We start from the raw sequence: 26744 nt of genomic DNA on the forward strand, positions 1-26744 counted from the left end.
TCCAGGAAAGCAGCTTTGGACAAGTGAGGAATAAATAGGAAGAAATCCACGTAGCCTGTCTTGCATCGTAATCGTACATCCGCGCGCTGTTCTCAATGTGTCCGTTTGTTTAAAGAAAAGCCGCTTTCAGTAAAGGGAGTAAGGGTGTCCAGAGTGGCGGGGTAACACGGGAATACCCACACTGGTCCTGTTTGTTGAAAGGGAGAGGACTAAAATGGAGCTGGAAGACGGAGTTGTGTACCAGGACGACCCGGGGACATCAGCAATGATGTCTGAGCGGGTATCGGGCCTGGCCAACTCCATATACCGCGAGTTCGAGAGGCTTATCGGTAAATACGACGAGGATGTGGTGAAGGAGCTGATGCCGCTGGTCGTGGCCGTGCTGGAGAACCTGGACTCGGTGTTTGCAGAGAAACAGGAGCACGAAGTGGAGCTGGAGCTGCTGAAAGACGACAACGAGCAGCTCATCACCCAGTACGAGCGGGAGAAAGCGCTCAGGAAACATGCGGAGGAGGTGAGTTGAATGGAAGTAGAGAGGAAACCAACACACAGACAAGTGCTGCTCTCTGTATCCATTTGCAGGGGAATAAGAGTTGCCTCAGGTGCCCCTTTTTCTCCCAGCATCCCTGAGCGGCGCGTTAACCTCCACACGTGGCCTGGCAGCATCCACGGTGGTTACTGAAGATGTAAACAAGGCAAAATCAGCATCAAAGCTAACGTCAGGCTGAAGTGGCCCTGTCGCTCTCTTCTAGCGGGATTGCCAGTGACATAACTCTGTAATCCACGGATAGACAGACTGAGTGCATAAACAAAGACACGAGAAACACAACTCTCACACACCCTTTTGTCACACACACTCGTAATCTATCAGCTTGCCTTTTGCATAGGATAAAGAAGTCACGTCCGAGTCCTGCGAGACCCAGACTGAGGAAAGAGCAGGTGAAGTGACTCAGCGTTTTGGTCCATCCCTGTACCACATGCAACTGCGACAAGAAGCCAAGAGAAATGGCAGATACGCGTAGAAATCTCACCACAGCTTTATTCAGAGTACTGATGACCTTACCATAAGGTTTGTTTCTTAGCTATCAAAACTATGAATTGCAAGCAGCCCATCATTTCAACCTTTCAGAGCTTTGAAAAGCACGCTTGGTCCAAGTTGACCTGCGTGATATTACTTTAAAAAAAGGGAAAAGTCCAGTATTCCTGTGGTACAGTGTAAAATACACCAGTGAACACATTTATTTCAACCAACCAAATGTAGTTAAAGTAGAGCCTAAGTGATGCTGGAGTTTCGGGGGTGATGCCGTTTTAGTTGATGGATACAAAAATATACGTCATGAAATCTTGGTCAGTGTGATTTTAATATGAGCAAATAGGATGACATTATTAGATGTATAAAAGGGACTTTTTATTATAAGGCATTCATTTTACAAAAACACACCCCCAGGACCTAACTTTTTTTATTTTTTTGTTTCTCAAACACTCAGGAAGAAGAAAAACTGTTATTATTCATTTGATGTTGATTGTAACTGGTAATGCTGTGTATAGTAATAACTGTAGTAATAGTGTATCATAGGCCTGACCCCAGTGCTTGAAAGCTTTTAAGGATGTGACTGTCTGCAAACTGCGATTTAAGGTTAAAGGGGCATTTCTGTTACAATTTAGTGCTAGATATCCAAAATTGTATAGGAATGTGCTACATTCCTTTTTAATGAAGTTTCTGTGGAAGACTGAGGGGAAACGCTGTCATCTCCTGAACTCCACAGGGGCAGGTTATCACACAGTTTTCTGTTGTGTTTTCAAGCACTGTGCTGTCACAATAAGTTGATATGTGGAAGAATTGGTGAGATGGCAGGTGCATTCTGAACAAATGCTCCCTTTTCTTACTTTCTCAGACACGGCCAACGAACGTCAGCTCTCCAGGAGGCGTGGCACGTGATTTTGGCCGGGATAATTCCCACGCCGTTGCATGTGTAGTTGGTTTTTATGAATGCACAGCGAGCTTACGTACAGTATGACGACCGATGTGAAATGGCACGGACCGTCTGTCGCAGCTTGTCTCTTTGACTCGGGGTTTCGCCACAGCAGGGAAACTGGCCTAGTATGCTGCGGACATGCCGCGCACTCAGAGATGCTAAAGCAGGGTGACAGCAGTGGCAAACACTCACACACATGCGTGACATTCCAGCTGTACTCCGTACTGTTATAGTAACATGTTATATCGCCTGTAGACGCACATATAAGCACGGCACTGGGGTTCTTTGGATTGTCCTGGGAAAGAGTTTGTCCACACCCCTGAGGAGGACTGAGCAGGGCTGTGTTGAGTCTGCTGGAGAGGCATGGCGTTACTTCCAGGTCATGTGATCCTTTGTTAGAAGAGAAGCATCCTCCAGCTTCCCTTTTTGCATTTTCTTCCTTTGTGTTATTGTCTTAAGTTCAAGACTCCCCCCATTCCATGAGGAAAAGATTGAGGGTGTCACGTGTCTTTTTAGGAAGCTGCTCTCAGATGACACAAACAGTTAAATGAGTCACAATGGGTTTTTTTTTTAGGCCTTTTACGTACAGGGAGAGGCCAAAGTGGTGAGGTAAAAAGTACGATGTAAATGTGGCCCATTTAGTGCTCAGAGCAGGTCGGTCTGTGAGCGAGTCCAGAAATAGATCATCCCACTTCTGTTGTAACTTTTTTTCCCTCTCGTCTTTGATGTCATTTTGAAGATGTAGACATAAAAGGATGACAAAATAAGAATGTAATTTAGGGAATCTAGGGAGGGCATTTTGCAGTTTTCTACCAGGTTGGTGTCTATCAGGCCTCTCTGTGATTGCTTTGGTTGATATTCCTCGCACATATACTGTATTGCGAAATCAAAACGGTGGTAAGAAAATAATGCTACGGATGGCAAAGATGAGTGTGAACTTAAAGGGGAATTAACAAATGATTTTTACTTTGCAGTCATATAGTGCAAGGCAGTCTTCTTTGTGCTTAATTGTACATCAAAGCAAAGGAAGACTTGTGTGCCCAGAGGAAGCAGGAGAACCTCATTAGGGCATTGGCTTGCTCAGCTGGACAGGATGTGTTTGGACACACACACACACACACACACACATGCATATTTTCCTGTTCAGAGGTCCGCCCCCTGTGAGGAACCGGAGGGAAGTACAATTTTCTGATCCGAATGCACATGTTTTCAAATCTGTCATCACAGAACAGGTTTTTTAGAAGAGTGCAGCTCATGTGCCTGTTTTTGCACACAGCGTGTGTTTAAGATGTGTGTGATGAATCACGTGGTTAAAAATGCATTCTCATTATAGAAACCAGGTGATGATGCAAACTGTAGCTGCTTATTTTGATTAGCAGCTGGGAGATCATCAGTTGTTCGATCGCTGCTGTGGTTCCAGTTGCACCTTTCTTAGTAACGCTACCTGTGAGACGGTAAAAGGAAAACTGTGAATGCTTTTTTTTAAACGGCACCAGACCGTTCATGGAAAATAAGTTTTGATTGGCTTATGATTACCCACGTCTGATCAAGCTCTCCGTGTCTGTGTGTGTGGTGGTTGAGCAGAAGTTCATGGAGTTCGAAGACACTCATGAGCAGGAGAAGAAGGACCTGCAGAACCACGTGGACAGAATGGAGTCTCACTCTCGGCAACTTGAGCTCAAGATCAAGAACTACGCAGACCAGAGTAAGCACTCACTGATGTGATAATTAGGATTTGTCAGAAGTGGTGTCATTTATTCTTTCTGTTCTCCTTTCTGCTTCTGCCATGTTTTTTTGGTTCTCTTCATATTTGAATGCGATGCCTCTCTCACTGCTTCACTACTATTTCCACTACCATACGCACTCTATTGCTCCGTCTTTTCTGGGGTAACCGTAATGGGATTATAGGATTTCTGCTTTACATTTCTTCTCATCTTATTGGTGGATTAAGCAAAGCAGGCAGTTTGACTTGGTGGAAAAAGTAGATTCTTGTGGCAAAGCGACAAAGCAGCACAGCTGGTTAAAGTGAGTCACTCACACAGAGTTTTGTGGAGGACGAATTTTTCTTCTGCCCAAAGTCTGAGAAACCAAATGTAAATGGTTTGTAAATGTCTCCTATTGTCTGGCTGCAGTCGTTGTTTTGCTGTTTCCTCAGCCTGCATGAATGTGGTCCCTCGAGTGAACCCACACGCTTTGACTAGTCACTGGGTGGAATCAAGTCACTGCCACTCCCTGTGGTAAATCATTCATTGGCTACTGTGTGCTGAAGCATCGAAATTGCTCCTAGAGTCATAGTCCATATGTCATGTGTCAAAGATGATAAGCACTGTCAGCGTAGCCGATTGCTGTCTAATGAATCAAGTTCATCTGCACAGATAAAAAAAACAAAAACTTTTTACTCACCCCAAAGGGAAATGAACAAAAAAGATCCCATTTGAATTATAAATAATAATAATAATAACGACAAATGCGTCCATTCATTGATGGTTTTATTGCAGTTATCTGAGTTGACCACCATAGTTGTGCAGAATCGATGTTAATCCATTTTTAAAAAAAGAGCTAGATCAAGCAAACAGAAATGGCATATTTAAAACTGGATCTCCCTAATGTTTCCCACAGTTTCGTTTGCACGTCTTTTCCTTTTTAACTGAGTGCCAGAAAAACATTGTTGACATTAATGTCGTGGAAGCAATTTGGCTTTAACCTAAAGTGAAACGGCGAGCTCGGGGATTTTTGGAGGAGGCCAAGTTACTGCTTATGCATTCTCTGCCCAAAACAATTTTGTTTCCATCATTTCTGAGGGCAGCCAGGGCTCAGCGGGGAAAGAGCTCGTGCATTTACATAGAATAAGACACACGTTGTAAAGCACTTTTGAAGAACTTAGACAGGATTGGAAATGGGGCTATTCAGGTGTGTTTGCCTGTTTCACAAAACCTAAAAGGTAAACATTGTAATTTGCTCCTCATATGTTCTGAAGCTCTTTGTCAAAACGTGACAACAATACTGTAAATACTGTAAAAAAAACTGTAACGTTCTAATAAAATGACACATTCAGGGGCTACGTGAGAGTTAGCGTCCTGCCTAAGGATACCTCGACTGTTAGACTGGAGCGGTTGAACTCACACCCTTCTGGTTGAAGACTAGCGCTCCACCTCTTGAGCTATAGCTGCCTAACCATTAATCATCCACGTTTGTTTCTAAAGGCTCACTTTCCTTCGTTTGTTTGTATCGTCAGATTGAGATTAAGCAAATGAGTTTTGCAAATGATTTGGAGACATGTTCCCGTTTTTGCTTTGTAATGATTTGTAATTCCTCACCATGTTAATGCTCTAATGATGAAAATTGAAACGTCTGTCCATTAGCCACAGCCTATAACAGTATATTGGTCGTTAAACTGCCCCCACACTGATCAGTTATACACTTTCCTTTTCTGTGGTGTTTGTTTTTTTTTTTTAAGTTGTATTTATTGATTGATTGAGTGGACGTCAGCCTCATATTTGGCTTCTCTACACGGTGATTTGTCATTCTTGTTAACACGGCTCCACACACAATGAGTCGGAACCACCTCAGCTGTCTGTCCTGCATGTAGCCTTTTCCTCTCACTTCACCTCTCGTCTCCAGAAAGTGGATGAGTCACTGCAGCCGAATGAAATCCCGCGATGGTGTCGGAGTACATAAGTGAGACCTCATCAGACAACGTGCAGAAGCCGTAATTGATACTTTCCAGACTTTACACTCCGCCTGTTGCAGCAGCTTTGGGTAAAGCTGATGCGCTAATAGGGGATTAGGTGTTTTTTGTCACTCCGTAAGTCGTCCCAGTACACATTTGAGTGAGATTACCCTCTCTGCCTAAGACAGCCTGGTTGAGTGAAATTATTTCACTCTGTTACACTGTACTAAGGCTCATTAAACTATCACACAAGCAAGATGCAAAATAATGATGTCGTTCTTTTCCTGTGAGGTGAACTGAAGGTCTAAAGTCCTTATTACTCTTTGATTTACACTCTCGTAGGGATTTTGTAGCTGATTCCCTGTTTATGACCTCTATAAAATTTCCGTCTCACTTGTCGTTTCTTCATATTGCTTTCGTTGTTTTCTCGTCTTGGCAGCTTGTAAAATGACCGCCTTCGACTGATGGGTGCTGTGTTCTGTTTCAGTCGGCAGGTTGGAGGAGCGAGAGCTGGAGCTCAAAAAGGAGTACAACTCCCTCCATCAGCGGCACTCGGAGGTAAGGTAGAGACGAATGGATGAGGAGAGGAAGGAAGGAAATATTGCTGCGCTGTAATCATTGATTTAACTCGTGGCTAGGTTCCTCTGAGTGTTTTGCTTTTACCGCTGCAGATGATTCACAACTACATGGAACATGTAGAGAGGATCAAAATGCAGCAGATTGGTGAGACTTCAGAGGCTAGCACGGCCGGCCGAGTCAGGTAAGATCATAGCAGTGTTGCCGTGCGGCTTTTCGTGGAGAAAAGCCTCCAACTCAACACAATAAGCCCAGTAAGCCTTTGTGGTTAGACGTTATCTTTGGAGAACACATGATTTAAAAAGTCTTTTTTTTCTTATCCTTGAAGGAGGGAGCGGCCTCTTTCTTTGGGGATTTTCCCTTCAACTGGGGGCGCGTCGCTCCTAATCCCAGATACCCATGCCAGAGCAGAGACTCCAGGCACAGAGGGCTGGAGACTCACTGACTCATCACAGCCACGGTCCAACACTAGTCTCAAGGTGGGGGTGTGTGTGTGTGTGGCGCCTCCCTGCGATAATTGATGCGTGATTTGTCAACAGAGAATAATTATGTGTCTGATTCTGACAGCCCGATGACGCACACACTGGGGCATAAGGAAAGGGACATACGACACGCAGTGTACCTCAGTGGAAAATAAATGCCTTTTCTGAGTTCTCTGACAATGATGAACATCTTAACCCCCCCCCTCTTTATTTGGAAATGTGTCAAATGCTGATTATCTAAAATGCAAAGCTAAAAATACAAGTGCCCTCTGATGGCATCGATGTTCTCTTCTGAGGATGAACTAATGTTAAAACACAATCACTCTTGCAGCTGTGAACAAATACAAAGAAATTAGGACAATGATATGGACACTTTAATCACATCTCCAGTAGTTTTTTTCAGGTCTGAAAGATAGATGAGTTTTGGCTTTGGATCCATATGAACATAGAGAGCCTTTGATAAGGCCCGGTTGTACTTTAGTTGGCGTCTGACAAGGCCGCCCCTGTCTTCAGACTCCTCTTTAGCCTCTTTAATGAATATGCAGACTTATCAGGTGCAGCATCCGGAGGAGATAGTGAAATGTACCACATGACTATTCATAGCTTCTGCAGTTTTCCTTTTGTGGTTGCATTGACAAGTAATCTCCCGTTTGAATTTTCGTGTTTATCGTAGGATGCGTATCCAGTGAGTTTAAGGCACATTTAACTGCTTTAAATACCACTGGGAACACAGCTAATTCTTATCATTTCGACATGCATATAGTGTCAGTTGTGACTGCATTCTTCCAGCCTCTTCAAGTTGAGCTGCTTGTATGTGCAAAACTGCATTTGGTACATCCTCAGCATGTCGTCTGTGTTATCTGTGGCAGTTAGGACCTGTAGGTTGTGGCGTTATTTCATTCCAGAGCTGCGTTTTTTTGTTTCAAACTGGGACATCATCTCTGCGGCGCCGGGGATGGTGGGGGTGATGCTGCTGTATGGCACGCAGCCAGTCGCCGTGATAGAGAACGTCGAGCTTCGCTGTGATTGGAGCTTATGTAATCACAACAACAGGATGGTTGTTGTGGGAGCGCAGCCTTTTGAACACCAGTAGCTTTGATGTGCAGATGAACAGAGACATGATATGTATTTATTTTAGCAGGATCGGGGATGCACAGTGACACCTTAATTACGTGCATGTGCACACATGCCAGCCATGATTTTAATGTCCATCAGCAGTCTGAGCCAAAATGTGTTATATGTCAGTTGTGAATATTGTTTTTGGCTACCAACATTTTATTCTATTACAACAAATATAGCTTTATGTCGATAATAATTTTTTTTAAAATGATGAATAACAAAAGTTGCTTGTTTTCAAATTCCATCAGAATACAAATAGAAAGTTAAAGTTGTGAGTGTAAACGAGACTCGACAGACAGTTTTATTAGGCCTCCAACAGCTTTCAGGTTAAGAGAAAAAGACCATACGAAAGCTTTACTTTTCCCGATTAAAAACCTTCTAAACTTTACTCTCTCATAAGACAAAGAAAGATGTCAAATCTCAATCACTGACAAACTACACGTTTGAAAAATGCTGAAACTATTCACTAATTAGCAGAATAGTTGGTGCTCGTTTCTTTTTCTGACTGACTTCAGACACTCCGTCTCTATTAAAAGAAATATAATGGTACAGTATACATGGAAAACAATGAACAAAAATGCACCAACTGTCTTGAATAAAGACTATTGTTATTATTGTTAGACTGTGAGATATTCCTCGACACACACAGCTTACAGGCGCATACGTACACTTTTCCATTCACTTCACAGACATGCACACTTTTGGGTGTTTGCATTTCTGTTGAACTGCTTCTCCACATGTGAGCTTCATTGTTCCTCTCCCCCCCCCCCCAAGCAGTTGGACTTTGTGGACCCCCCAAAGGAAAGGGGGGGTAAGAGTGCGCAGGACTCTACTTCTTGGGGGAATTCACTGGCAGACGACTGCAAGGTAGTTGGATGAGTGTCAGCATCAGCACTCCCGCACTGGCTGTGGGCCCCACAGTTTATGTTTGCTTGTGTGTGGGCTTCGGTGCTCTAGTTCCTTCCATCACGCTGTTTCACCCCTTCAGAAACGTTGTCTGTGCATTTAGAGACCCTCACTTCAGAGACCACCCGTGCTGTTTAGTGCCACATGCAACCACGTCCCGTCTAAAGGCAAACCTAACGGAACCTGCTAGTCATTGATGAGTTAAAGTTAATAACGGCTTGGTTGCATGTGGCGTCTAATTTTGTCGTCATTTTAGTTCAAATGCATGTGCTTCATGTTCTACTTTGCTTCATTCATGTAGATTTTCAACATTAACGACATTTTACATTTGAAGCTCGAGCTCGTTGTAGTTTTTCTTGCTAGATTTGAATAAGAATGAAATTTGTGTTTATTGTAACATTGTTTTCTTACTTTCTGTGGATTAGTTTTGTGCTGAAGTGGAGAAATAACACCCTCCACTGTTGTTTCTGTTTGCTGTCGTTGTCTTAAGCCCTCTGCAGTCTGTGTAGTGCTGTGTTTGTTGTCATTGATCCGCTCACAACTTTGTGCTTCAAGGTTCTTTTCTTTATGTGGGAGATGTTTTCTTGAGTTCCACATCCATCTAAACAACTCCACTTAGCTTTGTGTTTCTGAGTTTTGCGCTCAGGGTCTTTGTCCTGCTCTGTGTTCTTTGTGCAGTGAGTAATTTGTCTGTTGCTCAGTATTTGAAATAGCTGAGAGAAACTGGACTCTCGTGTCTCGTGTCTTGTGTTATTCTGTCTTCCTAATGTAGCCTGTTCCACCATCAACTCTTTCCCACTGATGTTGTTTCCCTTCACACAGTGTTTTCTGAATATATGTTGTGTATGTTCTGTAGTCTGAATGTGTTAGAATGGGCACCAGTTCATTTAAGGTGTTTTTACACGTCACCGCCAATGTTGGTGTAAATAAGTCCCTTTTTATTACAGGATGAATTGTCAGACATCGCCGGCTCCAAGTCGGCGGCACCAATGTCCACCACCGCCTCGGACATGGAGAAGGAAGACGGGAACAGTAAGAGCATGGAGGTGCAGGCCGGACCAGGGACCAGATCTATATCCGTGGGTAGGTGAAAATATTGTGTGTTTGGCACTTTGGTGCAGGACTTCAGACTCTTTTTGACATTTTTTAGATTTAAATGCATCGGTATGACTTGCAAATACGCCCGCAGTTTCTTTGTCGTCATCATATACCCAAAAGGGTGCGAGAATTGGGGCGTATGTCATCTGTGAGAGAGAACAAAGAGCTAAACACAGGGCTGACATCATTGTAAAAATGCGGGGTGGTAACCGTGCACAGCAGGTTGTGAACCTCTCGTCTCCACTCAGCGAGCGGCCCCTTGTTGTTCTCAGTCAAACCTTTGACCTATCTGTTAATTTTTCAAAAGAAATAAACACTCAGACCCTCTTTGGATAGCACTGTTCCAAATTTATGATGAGGATAAGATGTGGAATCAGCAGAAGATCTTGACTCCTAATAGAGAGAATATCACACACTATAGGATTAGCCTCTAATATAATCTTTGTGTCCATTTGTAGTAATCATAACAAAATACTAAAAAATAACACTAATCTATGCACTGCAAGGTGAAAATATGATTAAAAGAAACCTTTCGTATCATCATTTTCAAGATTAGAAGAGAAAGAGGAAGAGAAACTAACATTCAAGGCAGGAATGTTAGTTTGTTGGTTGGACCACAAGCTTTTGAATCAAAACACAGTAAATTACGCAGGAACAGATGCTCTGGTGAGGTGACAGGAGACAAGTCTGTAGAAGAGACTGAAATGACAGGAGAAATGAGTACATCTCACCACACAGGAAAGAAACAGCTGCCATTCAACACATTCGCAGGTCCCATTTAAAGGTTTTTACCAGCGTCACTGTTAAAAAGTTGCTGTCAGTTCGGAGCCCTCTTGACATCACAGAAGAAACTTTTTTTTGTGTGTGTGTTGTATCAAACTGAAAAAACACCTTTTTTTTTCTGTGTCTATGCAGGTTTGCCAGAAAACGAGGACAGCTCAGACGTGCAGGATATCATAGAGTCCACTCCTGAGCTGGACATGGATCTCATTGGATACAAACCCTGCAGGTAGCACATGGAGGACACTGTTGGGGCACTTTTAATCAAAGTTTGAAAGCGTAGCCAAACCTCTCTCCTTGCTGTTTTTACTCTGTCAGCACTCCCACCAAAGGCATTGAGAACATGGCATTTGACCGCAACACAGACTCCCTCTTTGAGGAGCTGTCGTCTGCCGGCACTGGGCTCATAGGGGATGTGGATGAAGGGGCCGATCTGCTGGGTGAGTTAAAAACTTCATCTTTACCGAAGCAGCACAGCACTGTGAAAAATGTAGCAGCAGTTTTTTTTTTTAATGAAATGGCTCTTTTGGCTACTCTCTCCCTTGGTATTTGCAATACTTAAATGTTTCTGTAGAATTAATGCACGTTTATAGACGCATTTATGGGTTCTGACTGTTTTAGCTCTTTCAGCGTTACGCTCAAGTTGAAGTTTAAGTGGTTGGCCGCTCACAGCAATTAATCACATAATCATTTTTAGTTTCTCCATGTTAACCATCTTAATGCCACAAGATGAACCCAAGTCAAATGTCATTTTCCTTGTTGTTTTCAACCACTTTCGCCTCCCCTGTCACCTGCAGTGGGCGTGGCTTATCTTACATCTACAGTTTTTGTTTGAGACCTACAAGCAAATAAGTATTTTATTACTTATGTTCCTTTATTCATTCCCAATAAATGGTCTATTTTTATTCTTAAGACTAGATGAGATGTTATAGTCTCGGGAAGTTTAATTTAGATTTAGATGTTATTGTAAAATATTTCTAAAATAATGTTCATATAGAAAGGGAAGTAATATTTTGGGCAATTTTATTTAGATTCTGTCCTATTTTTTCTTTCTTTTGTGGTTATCATCATCATCATCATCATCAGCTTTATTTATAAAGCGCTTTAAACACCAGCTATAGCTAAAACAAAGTGCTGTGTATCTGAAAAGATATCAAAGTTATGGGAATGTTGTGGTTTGTCCAGCCCACAAATGTTGTCGTATCAGTAAAAACTGACCAGTATATGCAAAATAGATCTATTTTACCACATGCACTAATGTTAATCACTGCCTTTTTGCATCTGTGTGTGTATGTGGGCTTTTTTTTCCCTCAAAACAGCTGTGAAGCGTTTGATTTACTCGAGCTTTTAGAACTAAATTTACCCAGCAGCAGCAGCAGTTTTTTTTTTTTGGTCATTGTGACTTCAGCACCTGCTCTATGCTGTGATGCCACATCACGTGCTCTGGTCCAGCTGTTATATGCACTGTTAACCATTTGCCCATGTTAACATCACCTCTCTCTCTCCCGTGTCTCATTCTCTGGCTTTTGTCCTTAATTCCAGTGGAGTACTCTGGTGTGTATGACCTCAAACCTTTCCCTCAGCTTAGCATTCTTTTCTGTAATAACCCCATTTGACTGCTACCCATTCATCACCTTCTGTCATGTCCACCGTGGTCACACATCAGAATTCCATCTTCATTATGTTTGATAACGGCTGGCATCCAGCGGCATCAGTAATGCACTTTGTTTTTCTTCGGATACTTTTTTCCTTTAAGATTTGGTGCATGAATGATAGGGTTGAGTGCTTCCTTTTGCTGCTGTAATGGTTTTCTTTTACAGCTTAAAATCTATTGTTTTGCCCTTGTTTTTGTCCCCTCTCGTCCTCTCTACTGCTCCAGTTGTCAAATATAACAAACCCAAGAAATTTGGCAGCAGCTCTTTCCTTTTTGTTTGTGGAGTCAACGGCCACAGATTTATCTCTGGCTCCTTCATCATTTTGCTCATTCCACTGTCTCAAACTATATCCGCATTTCTGTCTCTCTCCCTCTCTCTCTTCCTTACTCTTTCCGCCTGACTCGGATTGCATGGTTTTCTCAGACCTTAGTTTGATTGGTAAGACCTCACCCACTCTATCCATTCTTCTCCTGTCAGTCAAGTGGCATGTGCTGTGGCTTTATGTGACGTGGTAGTCTGTAGTGCTGTGAAATCTTCAGTGAAAATATCTCACCAGGAGATATTTCGTATTGTACGCTGTCTTGTGGGATTTGATCTTAGTGTAATTAGACTCTGTAGTGCTCAAGTAGTCCCAGCTCCGGTTTGTTTCAGTCTTTTTACATTTTTTTCATGCATAATGAGATTCTAATGTTGGCTTCACCTCTGTTTAGGAATGGGCCGGGAAGTTGAGAATCTAATTCAGGAAAATTCGCAACTGCTTGAGACAAAGTAAGCGAATGAGACAGATATCTTAAGCTTTTGTTCATGTTTGAATGTGCCATGGATTCAGCAAATACGGTGCAATAGAATCCTAGAGTCCTTTCTTTTTTCTTTTTTTTTTCCAGGAATGCCTTGAATGTGGTGAATAAAGACTTGATTCTGAAGGTGGATGAGTTGGCCTGTGAGAAGGAGATGTTGGAGGGAGAGTTGGAGGCTGTGCTGCAGGCCAAAACCAAGATGGAGGAGAAGAGCAAAGAGCTGGAAGAAGAGCTCAAAAAGTAAGAGTCAGAGCAGCAGCCATTTAAGGGCTTGTGTCCAAAGCGTGGCTGCTCTGGGGGCTCGATGTTGTTGCTGATGATGTTTTTTTTTCCCAGAGCACGGCTGGAAGTGGACGAAGTGAAACAGAAAAATAAGGATGAAGAAGATGTGAGTCTTTGTCTCTTGCACAACATAGACTGTATTTGTCCTGTTTCCGGTCCCGAAACGATTTGTTTTTCTGTGTTGGCTGCGACAGAGTGACGTACCGACAGCTCAGAGGAAGCGTTTCACCAGAGTGGAAATGGCCAGAGTGTTGATGGAGAGGAATCAATATAAGGAGCGACTGATGGAGCTACAAGAAGCTGTGCGGTGGACCGAGATGATCAGGTAAAAAAGACGTGGAGCAGATGGATTGAACAAAAATCAGCATTGTTGAGATAAACAGTTAGGCGCTTCTGTTACCTCAGCTCCTACTTGTGTGTCTTTAGACAGTAGCTAACAAGATATCATCTTGTCCTCTTCTGTAGGGCTTCCAGGGAAAATCCAACTCTCACAGAAAAAAAGAAATCCAGCATCTGGCAGTTGTGAGTACTCTGAAATGTACTATATTACGCCCTTTTTGTCAGGGATTTGCTTTGACATGGCTCCCAAGTTGCTTTCCAAGTTACTTTTTCTCTTAGATATTCACACGCATTCTTTGTCTTATCTTTTCCGGGATGTGCCATTGAATTGGCAGCATTAGGTAAAGATGATTTGATAGACATTCTTCTCACCAAACCTCTCCCTTGCCCTTCATTGACGTAGAACTGCTCCTCCATTCCAAACGGATCAGACTTTTTGACGTGTCTTTATCCATACTCTCTGCTCTCCGTGCAGTGCACCAGTTGTTGTTATCTCTTAACTGCTCAGACATGACTCTCCTTGTGCCCCGGGCTGTCCTGCCTCCCGCCTGCTGTGTGCCTTTTGATGTTCCTACACTTTGCATGCTCATAGGGAGCTGCAGGGAGACTATGTTGAATACTAAGTTCTGTTTCTAAGTCAGGTTGTAACTGCAATTCATATAGCCTGAGAGGATAGTCTGGTGGTTTGATAATCAAACAGAAAATCTGACCTGAAAAGTAACCTGCTTAACAAATGCTGGACTGTGCCTGAATAGATCCCAGTGGCCACATTTCGACACACTGAAAATCTTTTTGGTCTGTGTGTGAAAGAACAAAAAGTTGCCGTGGGACGACTCCACACACGAGGAGGACTTGTTTTTAGAAATGTACAAAAGAAACATGGCGTACTCTGAATGTTAGCTTCCCACTGTTATGAAAAAAAAAGTTAAAAGATTCAATTATACAGTTTAAATAATCGTTGAATTCTCAGTTTTATGTTAGAGAGATGTGATGGAAAGTGCTGAGCTATACTACAACTCCCAGCATGCCTTGTTGTGTGTTATTGTACAATAAGTGTTGATGATGTGTGGTGGTCCTCTATTGGCTGGTTGATGACCTCCTTCTTTGCTCTTCCCTTGCTCTCCTGTTGGCTCTGTGTCCCTCTTTGCTTTCTTTCACTCCATCACTGGCAGCTTCAGCAGACTCTTCAGCTCCTCCCCCAGTGCCCCCGCCATAAAGAAACCCGAGTTACAGTCCCTGTCCACCAGGTATAACCCTCCGTCAAGCCTGGTGAAGAGGAGCAGCACCTTCTCCCAGTTCCCCACAGAGAAGTCTAAGATTTTTGACTTTGTGAATGAAGGGTGAGTAATCTAATGGCTGGCGGTAATGAGCGTGTGCGCGGTGCATCTGTGAGCTGAGAGCATTTCTTTCGCTTGGCTCTTGCAGAGCGGAGCAGTGCAGCTCACCCTCGCGTAAGGAGCAGAAGAAAGCCCAGTACCAACAGGTCAAGGCCCACATGCAGAAGGAGGATGGACGTGTCACTATCCATGGCTGGAGCCTGCCCAGCAAACACAAGGTGGGAGCTGAGAGTGTCCAATTTGACACATTCTTTCCAAGAAAGCAGTCATTTAATGTTTCTGCGATATGTCGCTCAGCTTTTTGAGATTAAATTAAGTTTTTTCTTTTACCACAGAGTTTAATGTGTAAAACAGAGATAATTGCTGTCTTCCTTCTGTCTGTTGGCTAGCTTCTCATGTTCCTATGAGAAAAGATATTTTAGACTTTGAAGTTAGGGGTTTTCAAATCCTCCCAAAACACATTTTCATACAATTTTGTCTGGTTGTCTTTTTTTTTTTTTTTCTGGTTTCCTTTTCATAGGTGGCAAACGGTGGACACGTGGAGAACAAGATGAACTTACCAGTACCGGTTTACTTGAGACCTCTGGACCAGAAAGATGCTTCTATGAAGGTGTCTAAGTTTGACAACACTCACACAGAAACGGCTCATTATGCATCCTTTTTGTATGCATATTGAAATTCTCCCCCTGTTCCTCAGCTGTGGTGTGCTGCAGGCGTCAACCTGTCTGGGGGTAGGACGCTTCCCTCATCAGACCTCATCAAGCAGACTAAAGGTTCTCAGAGTAGCCTGGACCAGTTGGAGCAAGAGAACAAGGCAAGTAATTTAAGGAATTGTGGTGCGTTTGTTTCAGAAAAAGGTTTTCAAGTTTCATTTATGGGATTGTTGACTTTTTTTTACTTTGTGCTTGCTCAAAGGACCAGGAGAAAGGGGAGAAGGAGCTGATCCTTCAGGACGAGATGTCCAGTAGAGTGTGGGTGTGCATGAGCACCCACTCCTCCACCAAGGTTATGGTGCTGGACGCCACTCAGCCCTCTGACATACTCGACAGCTTCTACGCCTGCAACACACATGTCGTCTGCATTGCCAGTGTGCCAGGTGGGCTGAGTGGTCACACTGTGGTCACGTAGTCGGGTTCTTTGACATTTTAAATCCTGAGGTTGTGTTATTTTCTTTTTCTTTAAAGGTGTGTTGGAAACGGATTATCCTGGAAGTGAGGAGGCACCCCAAGACCCGGAAGCCTGCCAAGGTGATGGGGTGTCACTGGCTGGCAGCGTGGCCAGTGTGGGCTCAGCAGGCAGCGACGGTGCCATGGCAGCAGAGGGCGTCACGGCTGTCCCTCAGACAGCCGGCTCAGGCGTCGCTGACCAGCCGGCTGAGTACAGCGCCTTGTCAGGCTCAGGTAGCTCTTTGCAGGGAAAATGCAATTATAGAGCTCTTAGCTTTGTTTTCTTCCTCTTAATGTTGTAAAAATAAATTCTACTCATCGACATCAGAGGGGTTAACGAATGAAAAACAAATTCAAATGAACCAGCAGGGCTCTCTCTGGTGTTAAATCATCAAGTTTCTGTGTTGTACACAGCTGGCTCATTTAAAAAAAAAAAAGAAGCCTAAATCCTCATGATAACTTCCTGTGTAATTCCCAGGTTAACGTGGTGATGGAGAGGGAAATTGGAAATTATTAATGAATCTAAAATATAATATAAATACATAATTTTAGTCAGATATGATCAGGCATCCATTTGTCTTGTTAAAGCCTTCTTCCCACAGTATCTGTACCTGTATCACTTCTTTGCTGTGGCAGCAGAAACATCCGTGTGTTAAACATGTAACAGATAACATTGACAATAAATGGGTTGTGCAAATGTTAGTCCGTTTATTGTCAATAATCACTTTAAACAACGAATGAAAAAAAAACCTGTTATCTTATATGTGGAGTAAAGTTGGAAAATAAAAAAATGGTCCTCTTGGATGTTAAGGCTTGATGGATTTACAGTTCAAAGAGCCGCTTTAAGAACTCTGATTAAATGAATAAAAGTGTTTTGATAGAGCTGTAACAAACCAGCAGGTGTTGACACAAAGTGTCTTCACGAGAACAGAAGGAGCAACGAAATCGATCATTAAATCATATGAAGTGGTTGAGTTTTACAGGTCACATGATGCATGGATTAACACATTTTAAAGGGCCAAATACCAAATACACCACATGTAATTATACGACAGGAGACAGTATTGTAAATGATGATAATTAGAATTTAAAACCCCAACAGTAATACACTTCAGTATATCACTTTTGGAATAAACTTCCTGAAGCTCTTCTACAAGAATTACAGAATCTTAACTGGAAACGTGCCTTTTTCCACTCGCAGACAGTGCTGCATGATAACCTTTCTCTTCACTGTAATTTACAATTCCCTCAGTTGAGCTATCCAGAGAGACCAGTCCAGCAGAAGATGGGGTTCCTACAGCAGAGGAGGCAACGGAAGCTACGGAGGCTAATGCTGGTGTGGGTGAAGAAGGGGAGGAGGATCAGGGAGCAGATCCAAATCAGCCAGGAATCTACACGGAGCACGTGTTCACCGACCCGCTGGGGGTGGGACCCACTGACTTGTCTCCTGCTGAAACACAGAGGTGAGAACCATCACCTCTGAAATACTGGAGGATTTGATGCACATTGATATTGTAGAGGGACTAAAGAAAGGGTCTATGAGTCACAGTAGCTTAGATTTAGGAGAATAATTGGAGCTCTGAAATGTTGATCATCTTACTTTGAGCACACTCTAAATCCCTGAAATAACAGAGGAAACATTACTAAGAGCTGCACTCGTGCTGTTCATATATGAATTGACACTTGTGAGAAGTGTTTTGAAAGTCAGGTGAATGCCTTTGTCTTCAGAGGCTCGGGCCAGGACAGCATGACTTTCCTGCCAGAGGACGCGGACGCGTCAGAGGGGGAAGTCCTGAGGATGAGCAGCGCACTCCCCACCATGTGGCTGGGAGCTCAGAACGGATGGTGAGACAAACGGCAGCCACCAGAGGGCGCTTTTAGCTTGAAAAACACGAGGAGTGGCACCTCCACAATAAACATACTGATTAAAGTGAAGATTCTTAGCATTATGTCTCTTAAACTGACCCAGTAATGACTATTTTTGTCAGTGTATTTAATATCGGTTAAACAAACAGTACTCTACTGTGATCTTCAATGCCTCATCTCTCTTTTTCATCATTTTAAGTCTGTATGTGCACTCATCTGTGGCTCGATGGAGGAAGTGTCTCCATGCCATTAAGCTGAAAGACTCCATCCTCAGCATAGTGTGAGTAAATGGTCTGTTAAGGACTCACATACACACAATTCTGCATTTATATTAATAGGAAAACAACATTTTGCTAAATGTTTCTTCTCCGTTTGTTAAAGGCATGTGAAAGGAAGAGTCTTGGTTGCTTTGGCTGATGGAACATTAGCAATTTTCCATAGAAGCATTGGTAAGTGTGCAAGTGAATCAGAAAGAATTGTTTGAAAAGCTTTCTCAATGTGTCACGTTGGAGCTGTTTTTGCCAGAATCACTGATTTCATGCAACGGTTCACATTTCTCAAGTCTGTCTGTTGTCTCCAAACAGACGGTCAGTGGGATCTCACAAACTACCACCTGTTGGATCTTGGCCGCCCCCACCACTCTATCCGCTGTATGACAGTAGTCCACGACAAGGTTTGGTGCGGCTACAGAAACAAGATCTATGTCATCCAGCCCAAGGCCATGAGGATAGAAGTAATGCTGTCTTTTTGCAAAGTCTAAATATACATAAGTGATCTACGTTTTACACTCTCACCTTTTTTTGTCCCTTTTTTATCTGAGCAGAAGTCCTTTGATGCTCATCCTCGCAAGGAGAGTCAGGTGCGTCAGCTGGCCTGGGTTGGAGACGGCATCTGGGTGTCTATCCGACTGGATTCTACTCTACGATTGTTTCATGCCCACACTTACCAGCATCTGCAAGATGTGGATATTGAGCCCTATGTCAGCAAGATGCTGGGTAAATCAGCTGACCTCCGCCAGATTAAAAATGATCTAAGATGACATATGTACATAATTCATAGTGTAAAGCTTCTGCACACATACAGCAGTCAACTAATAGAATATGCCTGTTAATCTTTCCTCTAGAAGAACTAGATCTATGCTGCAAACAAATGTTTGCTCCGTGTGTGTTGCAGGCACCGGTAAACTGGGCTTCTCTTTTGTGAGAATCACAGCTCTGGTGGTGTCCTGCAACCGGCTGTGGGTGGGGACAGGAAACGGAGTCATCATCTCCATCCCGCTGTCTGAAGGTATCACACGCCTGTACAAAGTCAATCCCCGACTCTGGTGTCGCTCCCAAATATTCACTTTTGAACTCTTAAAGTACTTAGCACTTAGTTCTCAGAAGTCATTTCAGACATTTCACTGACATTTTAGAAAACAACAACAATGCTACTTCAGTGTGGTTGGTTCTGGGCCATCATACTGGACCCTTTTTGCACTGTCAGGTCAAAAGCAGGCGAGGGAGTGGATGCCTGGGCTGTTAGCATTGACGCTGTCTCTTCCAGGGCTCTGTTTGGGGTAGCGACAGGGGCTTTTGGTTCCAAAAAGCACCCTTGGGCTAATTGGGCCCACTCTGGTATGTGGTGGCATCAAAGCTACGTTTACCTGGGGGTTGAGAACGAATGCAAACAAGTTCAGCAGCTCACCCACTCACTTTTTCTTTCTGTTACAACACATGGTGCTGCTGTAATCGCCCCCGCTATTAGCGAGTTTATTGCCATCAAGTTCTTTTGCAAGCTTAACAACAAAAGGTCTCCATTGAATGCCTTCATCTGAAGCTAAAATTCGAAGCAGCAATTAGTTTCATGAAAGGCTTTCCTAAATGGATATCTCTGTGTGTTAACTGCACGACTTTGTGTTCTGGGCTACAGGATTTGGATGGGTCTATTATGATAATCCTTGTGGAACACGACCAAGCGCACCCTTTTCATTTATTATGATGGGCACTTCGCTCGCCTTTTATTTGCTGCGATGAGCACCTACATAAGCATGTTTGACATGTATACGACACGTACATGTTTGGTTGAATACTTTCTTTTTCTGGTACTGCATATGCACACCTTCAGCAGTTATTTGCTGCTGCTGTTCATGGTGCATAAATTCTGCTAAGTGTCACTCCCTGGACTGTCCCAGAGCGGGCTGGGTGACTTCCACAATGACGCAGCATTTTGTCGACTGGTTTTATGGCAATACTCCAAGGTGAGCAGCCCCTCAGTCTAAGTGTGTGCCGGCGTGATAACACTGCCCCTGCCTGAGATAAGTCCAGGAAGTTGAGCACAGACACTGAAAGCTTTGGGAGAATTTTGTAACAAAGATTATCTTCTGTTAGTGACATTTAGCTCTGATGTTGGAAAACGAAACCGTTTTTTTTTCTATAGTTTTTAGTAAGACTAGATTCCTGTAGTGAACACACAGCACAGCAAGATTTTGATCCCATACCCCCCTCTGCTGCTGTCACACTCTCCTCTTTCTCCTCATCTCCAAGATGGCCGCTGCGATGCCTCATTGAGCATCACGCTTTAAGCTTAATGTGTCCTCACCTGCTCTCTCTGCCTTTTCAGCCTCTCTGTCTCTTCTTACCGTCTGCATCTGAGATTTATTTTAAAGCGCGGTTAGACAGTGAAGCAAGGATTACATCTCAGATCTCAGAGGGAACTTCTTGAATAAAAAATGGCTGGGTTGCCATGGAGACTGGTCCCTTAGTCTCTGACTGGTTCACATAACGCTGTTTGTCAGATTTATAATTGAAGGCCATCCATTTAGTGGAAATTGTATAGTTCTGCTGCTCTTTGAATACCCGCACTTCTTTTCATTCTGACTTTACATTTTTTTCCCTTCTCTTGATGGTCTGTCTGATGCATTTCCTGCTCTCAGTTTTTTTTTTTCTTCAATCAAACTGAACTAAAATGCAGATTGTGACGAAGGCACATGTTAATGTCTTTCTTTTCATTCCTCAGCTAACAAGACAACGGGAATAGTGTCAAATCGCCCCGGCGGTGCTGTCAGGGTCTACGGGGATGACGGTTCAGACTGCGCCATACCTGGCAGCTTCGTGCCATACTGCTCAATGGCCCACGCCCAGTTGTGTTTCCACGGGCATCGAGATGCCGTGAAGTTTTTCGCGACCGTGCCAGGTAAGAGTGCAGGTAAACTACCGGGTCGAAAGGCAGAAAATACCGGTGACTGAAATTGACAGTCGTCCGTAGGAGTGAGAGCGCTTAAAGAGTTTCATTGTGTTCTCTGTTGCATGTAGGCTCAATAAAACGTGGACTTTTCAATGGTCCATCACTCTGTATTCATTCTTTGCTAACCTTAACATCTTTGCAGTTAAACTCAGACTCTGCTTTGTACAGCAGTGCAAATAAACATAGCAAAGTAAGTGTTTGTATTTGCAGTTCACATGCTTAGATTATTATAACTAAGTGTCTAAACACCATCATTGAAACAATATTAAACATTAAAACCTTTCTGTTTGTTTTCCTTTATCATCCCTTTCAGGTTTTGCAAAGAATAAAAGTCACGCTGAGTCCAATCTGACCTGAACATTTATTCTAATGATCATAGCCTCAGAATTGAACTAACTGCTCGCATTAAGTGTATTTCCACTTGGCAGAATCGAAAATGTAGCTGATTAGGATTAAGCATTGGACATTTGAAGGCTACACCTTTTGGTTTGACCTCCTACAAGTGTGAGGAAGAGGAGGAGGATGGACTTTGGTGGTTAGGTTTACCTCCCTCAGTGCACAGTCGCTCTCATTGTTCTTTGAACTACATTCTGCTCCTATTGGTCTGCCAGTGGCTATAAAAGTTTGTTTTAAACATGATGGTCTGCGACGTGCTGCGCTTACATAGATTTTTACCACAACTAGCTGTATCGTCTGCATGCCTCAGTACCTTAAAGTAACTGTATAAACCGTGTGAAGTGTGGTCTGACATTAGGTTGCCATAGTTTATTTATAAAAGCTGCAGTGCTCCAACTTGTGCTTCATTTTTTCCTCAGACTGCTTTTTCTACCCAAACTTTAAGAGAAGAGAGAAACTGTTGTTTCCCGGCAACAACTCTTCTTCTCCACTACTTCAGCACAAGACTTAAGTCTGCAAAGTTTCCAGAGTATTATGATACACCTTTTAATGGCAGTCTTACCCACTTACACCCATATCCTTTGGAAAAAAAATTAATCAAGGTTTAAGTATCCAGTAATTAGTTTCAGGGGTGATTATCAATATCAATACCAGACAATAGAAGAAAAAAAAAGATTCTTGGAAAAAAAATTAATCGATTAAGTTATGGAGGTACAAAAGCTGTCCCTCGTTCTGTTCTCAGTTTTGTTGCTTCCGTCAACTAAAAATCTTTCGGATTGTCTGTTCTCATCTGACTTTTGGTCACAGGTCAGGCGATGCCGCCTCCAGGTAGTGCAGATTCAGGCTCTGACGATCCTGCGTCTGAATCCTCGGATACAGCAAACTCTGAGCCCAAAACATACCTGGTCATGAGTGGAGGAGAAGGCTACATCGACTTCAGAATTGGTGGGTAGACCTTACCGGGTGAACAGGCTTGTGTGTGTGTTAGTTTACAGCTGACAGAGGTACTGATATGTCAACGCAGTTTTCAAAAGATTCCAATTGAATTTTGCACCAAGAGAATGACAGCCGATTGCCGCACTGTTGACTGATGCTGTGCTGCTTGCTTGACTCATCCTCTGCCTCAGGTGACGAGGGTGGAGAGCTGGATGGTTTATCTGAGCCGACAGGTGGCCAGCAGTCGGCGCCCACCAAAGCCGAGCGGAGCCACCTCATTGTCTGGCAGGTCACCACGAGTCATGACTGAAAAACATCAGACTGTTGAGTCGATGTCAGGGGGGTGGGGGGGGGAGTCCACCGACCCCGCATGCCCTCCTCAAAGTTTTCGTTTGATTTTAGCGACTGTCCTTTATGCCCGAGTAGACGACTACTTTGTAAAGAAAAGCCAAACGAACAAAAAAAAAAGAAGAAAAAAAAATCAAATTATTTTTAGTCCATGTTTTGTACATTTTATTCTCGATGAATTTGAAACAGATAAGTTTATGTCAAGGTGAAGAAGACGTCCAGGCGTTCCCTTCTGCTGTTTTGCATGTTGGAAAAGCTGGTGCACACAGGTGTAGGCGGTTTGATCAGGTAAAAGCTTGCTGTTGTTGTTAGTTTCCTAAACCTAAAAAGGGGCTCAGATGTGAAAAGTAAAGGGATTTAATTTGTACATTTTTTTTTTTTATTTTTTTTTTGCAGGCGTTAAAAAGGAGCAGGTGGTTTTCTGTTGACATTTTGTTACTCATCACTGACTTAGTTCCTGTGTTGAACATTTACATCAACAGTTTGTGCCGGGGTGCGAAAGCCAACCATTTTAAACATTATACGGCGGATTCCTGTTTTCTTTAGCTTTTATTAGAAAAGCAGCTTGCGGCAAGTGGTGCACAGAAAACACTTCAAACCGTTTCATAGTTAGCAGCAAAAGCAAGAGAGCGCGTTAGAAGTGAAATGCCGCCCAAAGTTGTCAGAGATTAATGTGTTATGAAGAACATTTTAGCACTTTGGGTCCTTTTAAGGTTTTCTGTGAATAGAAGAACCGGGTTAGCATTAGCTGCATGAGGAAGTCCTGTATCCTCACCCAAGTGTGTGTGTGTGTGTGTACCTGTTCGGCCATGTTGAAGCTAAAACCTTGTCCTGTGTGTGAAGAAATGCTGCCTGTGCCACCAGCTCAGTGCTTCCTGTTTGCTTCAGCTCACTGGCACTTTAAAATGTTAGATGTTAGTCGCTTGTCGTCTGGGGGGGGGACACGCGTGTGAGTTATGTAAACTACACTACTCTGTGCTGATTGTGTGAAGGGAACAACATGTACAAATAGTTTTAGCAAATAGTTTGGTCCAAGTAACCAAAGGATGACAGACAAAGCGCCATGAAATGGTTTCGTTCAGGAGTCGGATGATCGGGGAGTGGAGGCGTTTATTTTCAGGGCGTCATTGGAAATGAGCTTGAATAAGGGAAAAACATTTAACTGACATTTTTGCCAGTGACCACACAGCACTAAAAGTCTCTCCTGATTGCTTCATCATTCCTTGTTTTGTTTTTTTTTGTTGTTAAATGTACATTTGGAGACCTGAAGGGCAATTGTCATGATCTATTTTTTTTTTCATTGTTATTTTGGCATTTTTTTGAGTTTTGTATTCATTTGTGAGACACTTTCATTGAGTAATGAGTATTTTAAATACTGACTGTAACATGATAGCAGGACGCCATAACTGAGCAGATGTTTTAATTTGTTTTTATACCAGAAGAGTCGGGCCAAGGTTTGGTCTGAAGTCCATTTCAAAGCAGTAACTTTATATTGTGTTTTAGCCATTCCAGTATTTATTTCCTATGTTATGGAGCCTATCGGGGCTCAGAATGTAACTTTCTACATGAACAAATATATCATAGGAGGCTATTGTGAGCAAAATAGTCCAATGAGTTTACATGATTGTTAATAATGGTTCAATGAAATTGACTCATGTAATCATGTTCAAAATTGCGTGCAAACATAAAACATTTTTGACAGAAGAATTCATGTACAAAGCTATGCATGTTTTTTTTAAGACAACACTGCTCCGACATCCGCTCGATCTCAGTTTTTTGCCACCGTTTTGGGTCGGCAGGACGCAAGTGTATGTGTGTGTTTGTGTGTCCGGTAAATGTCGGGAGACGGAAGAAAAAAGGCACATTTGTCAGTGCAACGTGTTTTATTTTCCAGGTGTGTTGCGGATGTGTGCTTACCTGTATGTTCCACCTGTGAAACCCCGGAGACGCATTTAGCTGTTTCACTCGGGTTTCTCTGGCTGCCGTAACAGTGGTTCCTCCTTGTCGATGTTTGCTAAAACAGTATCATAGCCTTATTTTTAACAACCTATTAAACTCAGTTTCATGGAGAAGCTGCCGCTCGTGTGTCTCATTACTCGTAGCTTCATTGTGGCAGTATCTGACGGTATCTTACAGGGACACAGCATTTTCCACCCGAATCAGAGCCGCCATGTTATTTAACAGAGATTTGTTGTCGTCAAACCAAACACAGTCTCAATGAAGCTGATAGCAGCTCCTGTGACTTTTGTTCTGGATTTGACTTAGATAGTTGTGAATACATAATAATACAGAGAATTCTGCCACACTACTGCCATATAATCACAATTTGAAGAGTACTTGTTTGAGGCCCAGAGCTTTCACAATTTCTCTTGCCAGTCGCCGTTTATGTTCCATTTTAGAAGAGACTCAAAATGCAGTTTATTGCTTAGAAAACATTAATCCATTGATGGAAAATCCATTAAAATCTATAACTTCAAATTCAACTCTGAAAGCCTCCAACTTGTAGGTCAAAAGCAAACCTTTGCCTTAAGACTTAATGCTAAAGCCTCTAAAACATGTACAAACCAACTAAATTTTACACTATTTTTCACTATAAAACACTGCTTTAGAAACTGAGTTATGCTGCTTGTGGATAGATCGTCTTTTACAAAATTAACACAATGAAAGACAAATGTGTATATCTGAACTTTTTTAAAAAAAATCTTCCCATCTGCTCGATGCAGTGCAACACCAAAACCAATACATTGTAACATGTGAATGAAATATGATACAAATTTAAAAAAAGAGGAGCACAGTAAACTGCCACAGTATTGCATCTCTGCTCTGGTTCTTGTCTCCTTGGCCTTATCTTTCTTTCTTCTCCTCCTATCCACTGACTCTGTCCTCTTCCTCCGTATCTTTATGAATCCATTGTTCCAGAGGCTCAAGTGAACTAACTCCGGGATCATTTTTCTGTACGTTCTGATTGGTGAATAAACTGCTTTGACTAGTGTTTCTACAATCCATAAATTGTGTGCTAATTGGGTTCAACCTTTACAGACTTTAGTGCACATTACTGACTGCTAGTGCTTTTTGAATTAGCACAGTTCAACGAGAGCTCATAGTTTAAGGAGACGGGTGGGCTTCTTCGTAGAGGGTGTTAATGTTTGGAAATTTTAGCCCATAAGCCTCGTACGAAAGCAAAAGAGAAAAAGTGCAGTGAAGCATTATGTAACATTAAATGTCTTCCAGGTAAAAAACAAACAACCTCAAAAGATTTTTCACCCTTGCTGCCACCAGATGGTGCTGAATGATTATACTCATTATTTTTATTTCTTTAAATCAGCTGAGGTGATATCTCTTGTATGAAAAAAAAATAGCAACAAATGACACGCACCTTTTTTGAATGTCTTTCCTCATAGTACAAGTGTGCGTTTTTCGCTGTATGGGTTAACTTTGTGCGTTTGAGTGCAAGTGGTTTCTTGTCTTTAGGTGTACTGTGATCTACTGGTGACCGGTCATTACTGGTGACCTGGGTCAACTGTGATTGGCCGTAACACCCCTCAATAGTCAACAGTTACAGCTAATTCAGACAATGTAGTGAACTCCCATCAGCCTTCTTGGATGTGACGAGACAAAGCAGCTGTCTGGCTTAAAAGCAAGCAAACAAGATAACTGTGAGCGTCTGCGTTCTTTCCCTCAGGCAGGGTGAAGCTGCCTGGCTTGTGCTGGACGCAGCATCATCGCACATAACAACTTCCGTGACATCACAGTGAATAGCCCACCTCGCATCTTTCTCTTCCTTCCCTCA

The 26744-nt window shown here is 42.8% G+C and overlaps 1 protein-coding gene across 4 annotated transcripts; it reads left to right on the plus strand.

Annotated features, from left to right (window-relative positions):
• On the plus strand, positions 1-25026 carry spag9a (sperm associated antigen 9a). 4 transcript variants are annotated; one of them, XM_072368369.1, is made up of 31 exons: positions 1-514; positions 3561-3681; positions 6134-6204; positions 6318-6406; positions 6551-6701; positions 8601-8690; positions 9677-9812; positions 10743-10836; positions 10926-11047; positions 12686-12700; positions 12973-13030; positions 13147-13299; positions 13396-13447; positions 13536-13666; positions 13807-13863; positions 14853-15020; positions 15106-15235; positions 15538-15627; positions 15715-15831; positions 15933-16113; positions 16202-16417; positions 17436-17646; positions 17912-18028; positions 18249-18329; positions 18431-18498; positions 18634-18782; positions 18873-19044; positions 19223-19336; positions 21047-21223; positions 22478-22615; positions 22798-25026. In XM_072368369.1, the coding sequence occupies exons 1-31, from the start codon at positions 215-217 to the stop codon at positions 22914-22916; spliced, it is 3888 nt and encodes a 1295-aa protein (XP_072224470.1). In that variant the 5' UTR covers positions 1-214; the 3' UTR covers positions 22917-25026. The 4 variants fall into 4 exon arrangements, with proteins under 4 accessions (XP_072224470.1, XP_072224471.1, XP_072224472.1 ...); XM_072368370.1 differs by lacking the exon at positions 12686-12700 and having other exon boundaries at positions 2-514; XM_072368371.1 differs by lacking the exon at positions 8601-8690 and having other exon boundaries at positions 2-514.
• Positions 25027-26744: the final 1718 nt, after the last annotated feature.

This window comes from Leuresthes tenuis, unplaced genomic scaffold (genome assembly GCF_036924035.1).
Source record: "Leuresthes tenuis unplaced genomic scaffold, fLeuTen1.0.hap1 SCAF_17, whole genome shotgun sequence".
NCBI lineage: Eukaryota > Metazoa > Chordata > Actinopteri > Atheriniformes > Atherinopsidae > Leuresthes > Leuresthes tenuis.

Bases quoted from the DNA above. Each gene is read 5' to 3' on its own strand.
- spag9a (XM_072368369.1), top strand. From the start codon at position 215: ATGGAGCTGGAAGACGGAGTTGTGTACCAGGACGACCCGGGGACATCA. The intron at 18,029-18,248 runs GTGAGACAAACG...CATCATTTTAAG, and splicing joins CTGGGAGCTCAGAACGGATG to TCTGTATGTGCACTCATCTG. The intron at 18,783-18,872 runs GTAATGCTGTCT...TTATCTGAGCAG, and splicing joins CCAAGGCCATGAGGATAGAA to AAGTCCTTTGATGCTCATCC.